The following is a 10,927-nucleotide window of genomic DNA, read 5'->3' as shown; positions in this document are numbered from 1 at the left end:
CCCGCCGCCAGGTGAGCCCGGCACTAGGCAAAGAAGCGGGAGGGAGAGGGGAGGACCAGACAGCCCAGGACACAAGAAAGGACGGCCGGGGGTCGGGCGGGCCTCAGGGGCTGCGTGATGGGGTCGCGGCCGCCACGCCCCTGGCCCCCGGCGGCCCCACCCTGGCAGCCCCCCGCGCGCGGGGTTCCCGCGGCGCAGCTTCTCTGTCTTTGCCCAGTCGTTCGGACGAGGCGCCAGTCCCCGGCCTGGCCAGCAGGCGGCGGCCGTGGGGCGGCGAGCCGAGGGCTGGGTGGCCGGAGTCGGGGCACGTTTCTCCCCGCACCTCTCTCCACGCCCCCCTCTTACCCAAACTCCGAGCGAGCCGGCGGCGGACTCCGCCGCGGCCGGGCTCCCCGCCCCGCTCCCGAAGGGCTCCGCGGACCGGGAGGCCCGTTTTCTGGGTGAGCCCGCGAAGGCTCCCGGCGGCCGCGCCGACTCGGTCCTGCGCCCTCGGCCCTTTCGGGTCGGCTCCCCCGCCGGCCCCGGGCCCGCCCCGCCTCGCGGCTCACCGCCCGTGTCTCCCCCCAGCGCACCCCCGGACGCTATGGCCCACCCCTCCGGCTGGCCCCGCGTGTAGGATGGTAGCACACAACCAGGTGGCAGCCGACAATGCAATCTCCACGGCAGCAGAGTCCCGACGGCGGCCAGAGCCTTCCTCGTCTTCGTCCTCGTCCTCGTCCCCGTCCTCGGCGGCGCCCGCGGCCCCCGCGCGCCCGCGGCCCTGCCCGGCGGCCCCGGCCCCGGCCCCCGGCGACACGCACTTCCGCACGTTCCGCTCGCACGCAGACTACCGGCGCATCACCCGGGCCAGCGCGCTGCTCGACGCCTGCGGCTTCTACTGGGGGCCCCTGAGCGTGCACGGGGCGCACGAGCGGCTGCGCGCCGAGCCCGTGGGCACCTTCCTGGTGCGCGACAGCCGCCAGCGGAACTGCTTCTTCGCCCTCAGCGTGAAGATGGCCTCGGGCCCCACGAGCATCCGCGTGCACTTCCAGGCCGGCCGCTTCCACCTGGACGGCAGCCGCGAGAGCTTCGACTGCCTCTTCGAGCTGCTGGAGCACTACGTGGCGGCGCCGCGTCGCATGCTCGGGGCCCCGCTGCGCCAGCGCCGCGTGCGGCCGCTGCAGGAGCTGTGTCGCCAGCGCATCGTGGCCACCGTGGGCCGCGAGAACCTGGCGCGCATCCCCCTCAACCCCGTCCTGCGCGACTATCTGAGCTCCTTCCCCTTCCAGATCTGACCGGCCGCGCACGCAGCATTAACTCGAGCACCTTATTAGTTTGTATTATTATTATTTCCCTGGAACCACATGGGTGCCCTCCCCACCCAGGTTGGAGGGAGCCGGGGCGTGGGGGCGAGGCGCCTCCCCCTCTCCCCCCGCAGACAAGGCCGCAGACCCCTCCCCATCTCTTGGGGGGGTGCCCCTCCTCCTGGTGCTCCCTCTGGGTCCCCCCTGGTTGTTGTAGCAGCTTAACTGTATCTGGGGCCAGGACCTGAATTTGTACCTCCTACCTCTTCATGTTTACATATACCCAGTATTTTTGCACAAACCAGGGGTTGGGGGAGGGTCTCTGGCTTTATTTTTCTGCTGTGCAGAATCCTATTTTATATTTTTTACAGCCAGTTTAGGTAATAAACTTTGTTATGAAAGTTTTTTTTTTTAAAGAAAAAAAGTTTCCAGAGCATGTGCTTGGTTCAGGGGATTCCCTTGGTTGTGAGTGGGTCCAGGGCGGAGGGGTCCTCCGTGGGACCTGTGTGGCTTGAAAGAAGGTCCTGGTCCTGGGGCTGGGGAACATGCCTGGTTCCACTCCCGGCTCTCAGGGAGAGAGGAGCAGCTGGTTTGGGTATTTCGTGTGGGGTAAAATGGCAGTTGGTGTTTTGAGCACTTAAAAGTGTGCCAAACCTTCTTCTGCCTTCTGCGGGCTTAAATTAGACAAACCTATGAAGCAAGGCTCCTATCCTCGTTTTTTACAGACGAGAAAAACCAAGGCAAGGGTCCATTTGCCTGTGTCAGAGACAACACTGGGGCCTTTTTTGGCCATCCACCCAGAATGTGTTTGAAATGGATGACAGAGAGGAAACTTCTTTCATTCTGTGACCACAGCACCTTCCAGGAAGAAGGTGGGGGGGGCTTGATGAGTTTTTGGAAGGAGAAGTGGCGCATTCTGAAACTGGCGTGGAGAGAGACACATTTCAGATGGTGGGATGGCGATCAAGGGCCGGGCCTGACTTCATCCTTCCTGTCCCCTTCTCTCCGTGTACTTTTTGGTGAGCACAACACTTGGAGCCCAAAAAACGCTTTGCGGTCTGTGGTGGCAGGAGGGCCCTGTAAGCGGCTGTGGGCAATTCCCTTTGCTTCTTAGGGCCTCAGTGTCTACCTCTAAAATGGGTTTGCTGGAGGAGGTGCTTGCCGGGCAACAGGGACGAGGGGAAGCTCTCGGAAGGGGAGACTGGCCGCAGGGCACAGAGGGGCTGGCCCACGGAAAGTGCCCAGGACATGGGCTCTATGGCTACTCCCCGGCCCGTGGCCTGACAGGTCAGCCACGCTGGCGACCTGTGGGGGGAGCTGGGCGGCCACACTGGGTGAACTGACTCACTTTGGGTTTGGGGTGAAACAGCCTCACGGACAAGTTGCAGTTCATTTTTAGAAGTTGGACTGGCCCTAGGCAGCCTTGGACATGCTGATGATGGAGTGTCCTAATATTTAATAATACCCTTTCAGGCTTGAAAGTACAACATAAAATTAACGTTATCGAGAACTGGAACAGCCCAGGCCTGTCTGGGGGATTAAATAGGTTCCAGGCCTCAAGGTTAAGGACGGCTGGGAGAGATTTAGGATCTCCGAGAACTTTGGCAATTGCATCCTTGAAGAAGGTGGGGTGGGAGGGAAGGAGGTGACGTCTTCTTTCTGGGCCTCTAAGGAAGGACTGCTTTTCTCTTGACCACCTCCCTGCCCTTTGTTCACGGCTGTGCGGATCAAGCCCCGTCCTTCTGCTGACTTTCCCTGTCCCCCCCTCCCCAACCCCCTCCGCTTGGGTAGTGCCCGGAGAAACAGGGAGCAGGGGTACTGTGCTACCTTGTTTAATCTTCCCAGCCCTCCTGTGAGTTAGAAACCTCTCTCCCATTTTGCAGACAGGACAACTGACACTCATAAGAGGCAAAGCAGGGCACACGGTAAGTGGTGAAACCAGATTTTCGAAATTTGATACTGTTCCAGAGGCTGGGTACCACTGGGCAACACAGCCTCCCAGCGAGGGCCTAAGGCGTAGCAGGCACCCCCATTGATAAACCGCATTATTCTGCAGAAGCCGTTCCAGCCCCTAGAACCTATATGAAAACACTCAACCTTCCCCCCTCCGCCAGCCTTAGGATCCGGGTACTGCTAACATCCCCATTTCACAGATGAGGAAACAGGTCCTTGTCTAAAGAGAAACAAAAGTTGTCTACAATATTTTCAGGCCTCTTTCATCCTTAGAAAAGTTTAAAAAATTAACATCTCCTGGCACAAACCCATTCCCCTTAAAAAACCTGGAGCAGGATGGCTAGGAATAAAGGCCCCTCTGATCACACTCCCCAGAGCTGTGGCCCTTTCTCTTTGCCTGTCTTTTTTTTTTTTTTTTTTTAAATCTTTACTAACATATGTACAATGACCTAAAGTGACCTAACACCCCCCCCACCGTGCGCCGCCCAGTGTGACTGCGATCTTGTGCACACACCCCAGCCGCAGAGGAAAAGCAGGATGGGGGGGGGGTGCGAGGAGGGGGGAAGGAGCAGCCGAGGTGCAGTGTGTGCCATGCAGCTCCGCTGGTGGTGGGGATGCTGTCTCAAACCTTAGCTTCATGATTCAGCAGCTCTGACGTCAATTTACAAGAATGAAAAGTGAGGAGGGTTGGTACGCGACGGGGGCAGGGTTGGGGGGGGAGACCCAGGTGCGGCTGAGGGATCCTCCCCTCGGAATGGGTGAGCTGGGCATGGCAGGCAGAGAGCGGGAAAGCGGCAGCTCAGGGGCCTGCAGGGGTCAGCGGGGGGGGGGGGGACAGGTGCCAGGACAGCCTCGGACCTGAACCCAAGCTAGCCCTGGGCTGGGGACTCTGATCCCCGTTTTTAGAGATGCGGAAATGGACGCTCAGAGAAGTAGAACCACTCACTCAGGGTCACACAGCTCAAAAGGGACAGCCAAGACTCGCCCCCAGGTCCGTGGCATTCTAGAGGCAATTGGTTTCTCAGAGCGGAGGAAGAATCCTGAGAAAATGCATATTCGTAGGTCTCACCCCCCAACCTGCTGCATCGATCCATCATCCCCAGCTTATGAGCAGAACTGTCACTGCCTCCTCCCCGCCCCCAGGGCACGAGGAGAGCTAAATATCTGTCTGGGGTGGCGCAGAGAAGCTGGCAAGACTTCAGGGCTCAGTAAGTGACAGCTGAGCTCCGTGTAACACACATTCCCTGAGCAACTACTAGCTTCCAAGAATTGCTCCGGGCGCAAAGGATCCAGGAATGAACGGGGGGCCCTGATTTGGGGGCATTCACACCCAGACACCCAGGGCTTCAGACAGTAAGTAACACAGCAGGAAATAAAGGAACGAGAACATTCCAAGTAGTGACAGCGCTTGGATCAGAGCTCAACACGGCGATTGGATGGTGGGGTGGGACTCTGTTAGAAAGAAGGTCAGGAAGGCTCCTCTGAGGTGACACTGAAACCGTGCCCGGAATGACAGGAGGAACCGGTCCAGATACCGTATTGCACGCTGAGGGAACTGCAAGTACCAAGGCCATCTTGGGTTGGGGACCAGCTGAGCCCACTGCAGAGCAAAGGCAGGTGCACCGGAGGGGACAAGGATGGAGTAGAGGCAAGGGCAGGGCGGCTTGGAGGGATGGGTGGCCAGGGCCGGAGGGCAGCCGGCCAGAGGTGACCCTGCAGGTCACCACAGGGGCAATGGCAGTGTGATGGGAAGCCTGGGGTGACCCGATCCATTCAGATCCTTTGGCTAAGGCAGGGAAGCCCAGGAAGATTGCCTTAGGCTTCTCGCCTTCTGGGCAACCCTGGGGAAGGGGTGGGATGGGACATGGCTTAGTCAGGCAAGGCAGGGACAGCCACAAGACCCGCCTCCCCCAGCGCTGGGACAGAGTGTGGACTCCCAGGTGGGACAGAGGTCTGGAGCAGCTAGCCCTGGGCAGGCGTCGGTCAGAAAACCCAAGCCTGGATCTAACAGTGCCGCAGAGCATGGCTTCTTGGAGCAGTGGCCCCGCCGGCCACCTGTGTTGGGCAGAGCCGGTCTCAACTTTGGGGAAGGACGTGCGGCGCCCCGAAGGTGGCGGCGTGGGGTCTCCACCACCAACATCCAAAGACTCCCCGGGGCTCAACACGGAGATGGCCTGATTCTGGAGGGCCTCAAGATCCCACAGAAAGCGCAGTTTTCCAGGAAGCCAATTCCCACAAGAACAATGATGCCGGCAGTGGGCAGTGGGCGCTCAAACCGCCCTTCCCAACTGCGCTGTTGGCCCTGGGACCTGGTTGGCAGACGAACTTCATGGGAAATTTGGGTTCCACGGTCTGCACTGGCGGCTTCTCCCCGTTACTAACGTGACCCCCCCAACACACACACGTACCCCATGTGTGGTTGGCAGCGCCAAGCCCCAGTCCTGGAGTGCGCCTGCCGTGCTCAGGAGGAACCCCACCCCCCACCCCCGCGCCGAGGACTCACGAGGCCTATAGATACCCGCCCCCCCAACGCCGCCCGCGTGTCTGGCCTCAGCACTCACCACTCACTCCTGCCACCGGGCCTTTGCACATGCCAGGCTGCTCCTTGTACACCATGAGTGGTGTTTCCCAGCCTGAGCAATGTCGTCCAAGCCCAAGGCCCAAGGGCTCGGAAGGGCTCCCAAGCTCAGGGCCGCTGTGTGCGGCGTGTGGCGTGCGGCGTGCGGCGTGCTGCGTTGCGTGCTGCGCGCTGCCTTGCGCCCTTGACGTCAGGGCCGCCCCCCCCCCCCCCCCCCGCCTGCAGGCAATAGACCAAGCGGCCTCTTCGCTTCCGCTTGGTCCTAATGCCGCCCTACCCATGCTGCACCCTGGCCATCTTGGAGCTCCCAGGGCCCTAGCAATACCCCAGAGAACCGGAGGGTACATGTTCTAAGGAAGTGGGGGAGCAGAAAGCGCCTTCCACCCGATCCCAGTCCACACGGACCCTTGACCACACCAACTCACCCAGCCCTTATGTTGGGAACCCTATCTTTCTCACTTGGAAATATAGGACTACCTGTATCCACCCCTTCGGTGAAATTAAGTAAAGGGGTACCTGTAAAGGGCTTAACACACGATAGTATCCACTAATTAGGACTGGCCCTCTCTGCTTCTTGATTCTTGCATTTCTACTGTTTTTAAATAATGCCATCTACTAAACACCTCATGGTTATTAATACTTCACCCAGCCTGCCTTGCAAAGACACAGGCTCAGAAAGGCGAAGGGATTGCCCCCTTGGGTGTGCAAATAGTCCAGGCACTCTGACTACAGGTCCTTGACGCCCAAGCCCATGATCTTATTCCCTGCAATGCTCAACAGTCCATATGTCTATGCCTCATTTCTGCCGCTGAGACCACCCTGGAGGAAGCAACGAGGGCTCAGAGCATCTCACTTGCCTGCCCTTTCCCCATAGCACAGGCTGGGGAGGCAAGAGAGGAGGTGGGGGGTTAACGTCCGTGCAAGGCTGCATCAGGATTCAGCCTCGGAGAATGGCCAGGACCACCTGGTCGCTGGGGACCCCGGCAAGCAGCTCTGGGGCAGCCCTGGCACCTGGTGGGGGGGGGGCGTGGATGCAAATGAGGATGAGCAAGGTCAGGGATGCTATGACCCAGATAGCTGGATCCTTTGCAAGAGCAGGGCTGAGAGGGTGACACTCAGGGTTGGCCTCACCTGGGGAGCCGCAGGGATCTGCATGGTGAGACGTGTACTCCCTGCCAGACCTCGGTGCCTCTGGCAAGCCCAGCCGAGAAGTATGATGAGGCAGAGGAGGGTGCATGGCCTGTGTCAGTCAGTCTTGGAGGGCCCCTCCCCATCCACGTTTTGCTCTGGGAGGCAGCTTGGAGGCGCCGGTAGAGTTCGGCCCCAGGAACTGGGTTCGATCCGTGCCTCTGCCAACTGTGTGACTGGAGCGACCTCACCGATAAAAGGAAAATTAGACTCAGACTCCCTCCGCCCTGGTTCACAGGGTCTTGAGGGTCCATGATTCAGTATAAATGGAAACAAAATGGATCACCATGCAGAGAGAGGAATCGCAAGAATTTCTTGTTGTTTTGGATCACAGAGGCTGCCCGGGCATATTTGAATCAGCCTAGGCATTAAGTCAGGCAAATCTGCTTTTATTCTCAGCTTGCCTTTTAGGAAGAACAGCAGTGGCTCCCAGTACACTCACATCGGTGCTCAATGCACGCTCGGGCTAGGGCTCCGTTGCGTGTAATCCATGCCCAGTATCTCATGCGACCCTTGCAAGGACGCTTGGAAACAGGTGCAATTATTATCATCCCCACTTTGCGGATATGGCAGTTGAGCACAGAGAGGTTACATAGAGAGCCCAGGGTCACACAGCAGGCAGGTAGCAGAGGCCAGGGCGATCGAACAGGGGCAGCCTAAGTTTACAACTATTTCCTCATTTGAGGTTCCAGGCAGAGGTGGCTAAGTTGTCCAACACCAGAGTGCTGTGATCTTGGCCAGACCTAGCCAGGTGCCAGCTGTTCTGTGATTCCATTCGTATCTCCTTCAAGTCGAGTCACTTGGTTGCCTTAAGTGAGCTTCAGTTTTAAGGAGATGTGTATCGTTACCATAAAAGGAAAGCCAGCAAGGGGTTACTCAGGAAAAAAGTAGTGCAATCCCAGCAACGTTTATGCTCCTGGTGTATGTTGGGGCCTCAGTCTGCCTTTGTGTTTGGTTGGGAGGGAGGCGGTGAGGGAGGACGGGGAGTGACAAGCATCAGAGAGGTTCAGAGTGGTGCTTACTGCACATCAGCATCCATCTCAGACGCTCTGGACTTGAGCAGAAAGATCCCTGAGAGGATGCAAAGAGGAACTCACTGTTTTCATGGCAGGGTGGGGGAAGGTTCTGAGTTTTGTAACAATGTCCCTGCGTCCCACGGGAGATCATCATTCCCAGAGAGCCTCGGGGACCCCCATCCCACACCGGGGGAAACACGACCCTGCATGGCTGCCAGCTGTGTGGTCCAGGGCAAGCAGTGCTTTCCCTAACTCTGAGTCTTAGTGAAATGGAGTAAACACTGGGATCTCAAAGGGTCCAGAGGCATGAAAGCCATGGCCATAAATGATTTGGCACAGAGCTCGAGATCAGTAAGAGGTTGGAGCTGGCAGGGCAAGATGGCTCCATGTCAGAGGACACTGAAAGCGAAACCCCGGCCTGCCTGGCTCGGGCTCCTTGGTGCCAGCTGTCTCATCTCTGTCCTCTGGGCTAGCCCGGTGACAGGAAGGGCTGCAGTTCCTGGAAGGTGAGTCAAAGTGAAACTCCCTCCCTTGGGTCCAGCCAGGTGGGCAGGGGTGTGGGGGCAGGGGGAGGAAGGCACACTTGAGCCTTCAAGCGGGCTTCCCCTGTCCTGGATTTGAGATGGGGAAACTGAGGCCAGAGATGTGGGCACCAGCTCCCTCTGCAGGAGGGAGGTAGCCGTGATTGCCCACACTGTGGATGGGATCACCTTCCACCCTTGCTCACAAGCACCCTGAGCTCCCAATGCCCGTGAGTAGTCCTCGGAGCTCTCCCGTAACTAGCACTTTCTAGGCAGGTGCCATTATTGTCTCATTTGACAGACAAGGCAACTGAGGCCAGAAGAGGTTAAGATCCTTGTCCATGACCTCCCAGATGGTCAAAGTGGTACAGGCAGGACGTGAACCAAGTAACATGATTTCACAGTACCCACTGGCTCCCAACTGCTATATCTTAAAGCAGGACCCCTTTCCCAGGGGATTTGAGGTCCCTCACCACCTGGCCCCAAAGTACATTTCTCGTCCCACATGGTGCCCTTCACATTCCCCATCTGCTTCGTCCTCCCCAATTTCTCAGCATTTCTTAGGCCTTTGAGCCACCTGAGAAGGTTCTGATGTTTCCCTTGCTTCCTTTTCACTTGGGAAACTCCTACTCAACCTTCAAAGCCCAGCTCAGTTCTCATCCCCCCCCTCAATTCCTCCTTGATTCTGCTGGGTCACCATGGTTTTTATTCCTGCCTCTGTTAAAGCCCACATCAGAGTGCCCAGACGTTTGATCTGTCTTCTCGACTGTGAGGCCAGGAAGGAAGGTGGGTACTGGTTAGCTGTGTGATACAAGCAAGTTACTTAGCCTCTCTGTGCCTTGGTTTCCCCATCATCATCATGGCTATATGCGTTAATATCTGTAAAGTGTTTAGGAGCATGCCTAGTAGAAATGAAGTTCTCTAGAAACGTACTAACAGTCTCATGGTACATACGTGTGGCAGGTTAAACTGAGGAGCAATGGAGAGAGAAGGGTGCATCAGGTTATGCAGGTGAAGGATGCTCCAGGTACCGGGGGGGGCCCTGCCCTGGCACACCTGGTCCCCCAAGGGATATGTTGGGCACAAGACTGGCAAAAATTCTCTTATATGTCTATTTCAATGTGCATTAGGGGAGAAAAATGTGTCACATCAAACATGAGATGTGATGACTGTTATCACCCAACCCAACACTAAAGTAGGTATTTAGATTTTTTTTTAAAGATTTTATTTATTTATTTGACAGGCAGAGATCACAAGTAGGCGGAGAAGCAGGCAGAGAGAGAGAGGAGGAAGGAGGCTCCCCGTCTAGCAGAGAGCCCAATGTGGGGCTCTATCCCAGGATCCGGGATCGTGACCCCAGCGGAAGGCAGAGGCTTTAAGCCACTGAGCCACCCAGGCGCCCCGGTATTTAGATTTTTAAGAAGTCTGGTGATGGGGCATTTGTTTAGAAAATGTGTCGAGCATTGTCTTAGGTGAACGGTGGAGTTTGGGGAATACAGGACAAATAAAAGGAAATGAAAGAGACAGAGATGGGGAGGGGCCAGGGAGAGGGGGAGGGGCCCCAGAGATGGGGCGGGGCTAGAGATCTGGGGGCGGGGCTAGAGAGAGGAGGAAAGGGATGGAGAGAGAGGCCCAGAGAATGAGGAAGACAACTGCGGAGCCATAAAGGGAAGGGGAGAGGAAGGAATGGAGAGGGGAGAGGGGAAAAAAGCAAGAAGGAAAGAAAACAGAAAGGGCCTAAGAATCAAAGGCAGGACCCCTGGCTGGGTGGGTGAATGAGTGAATGAGTAGGTAAAGAAATCAGTAATTCAAGGCATGTACTACTCAGAGGACGAACAAATGAAGGGAAGGTGACCCTGCAAGGTGGCAGCGGTCCCTTCACGGGACCTCTCCAGGCTTCGAGGCGGTGGCTATCTTTGACCTTCGGCCCTGGGAAGCCCAGCCTGCCACACCCTCCCCTCCCAACCAAGAACCCAGGGCACCTTCTGCACTCCAGCCCTGAAAACTGAAAGTAAAAGCCTCTGGAGCTTTGCCCCAGCCTTCCTGTTCCTCTGCTGGTTTCTTAGAAATCAGCTGCCTGGGCGTCCAGCTGCCACCCGGACTTCATCCCTCCCCGAAGGGCTCCTTCACCCTGGTGGGTGCTGCGCTACCTCGGAGACAGGGCTGGAGGTCTATGCTAGAGTGGGGGGACCCCCAGGAAGCATGGGGGTCAGGCATTCACCCCACAAACGTTTAATTCACGCCTCCTGAGCGCAAGGGGTCCAGGAAAGAGACCAATGTGAGTGGTCTGGACTTAGGGGAAGGACTTAGGGAGGGTTTCAGTGTCTCCTGATTCAGGCCCTAACAGGAAGGAGGCTGCAGGGTGGGCGGAGGACTCCCAGAGAACAG

The 10,927-nt window shown here is 57.5% G+C and overlaps 1 protein-coding gene across 1 annotated transcript; it reads left to right on the top strand.

The window, feature by feature from the left end:
• On the top strand, window positions 1–1,709 carry SOCS1 (suppressor of cytokine signaling 1). The gene is made up of 2 exons (XM_044232745.1): window positions 1–11; window positions 568–1,709. Exon 2 carries the CDS (start codon window positions 618–620, stop codon window positions 1,272–1,274), a length of 657 nt encoding a protein of 218 aa, XP_044088680.1. The 5' UTR covers window positions 1–11; window positions 568–617; the 3' UTR covers window positions 1,275–1,709.
• The last annotated feature ends 9,218 nt before the right edge of the window (window positions 1,710–10,927 follow it).

Source organism: Neovison vison, chromosome 14, assembly GCF_020171115.1.
Source record: "Neovison vison isolate M4711 chromosome 14, ASM_NN_V1, whole genome shotgun sequence".
NCBI classification, from domain to species: Eukaryota; Metazoa; Chordata; class Mammalia; order Carnivora; family Mustelidae; genus Neogale; species Neogale vison.
This window is presented reverse-complemented; position numbering and strand designations above follow the sequence as displayed.

What these genes read in the sequence shown, in the direction of transcription:
- SOCS1 (XM_044232745.1), top strand. Translation starts at nt 618, where the DNA reads ATGGTAGCACACAACCAGGTGGCAGCCGACAATGCAATCTCCACGGCA.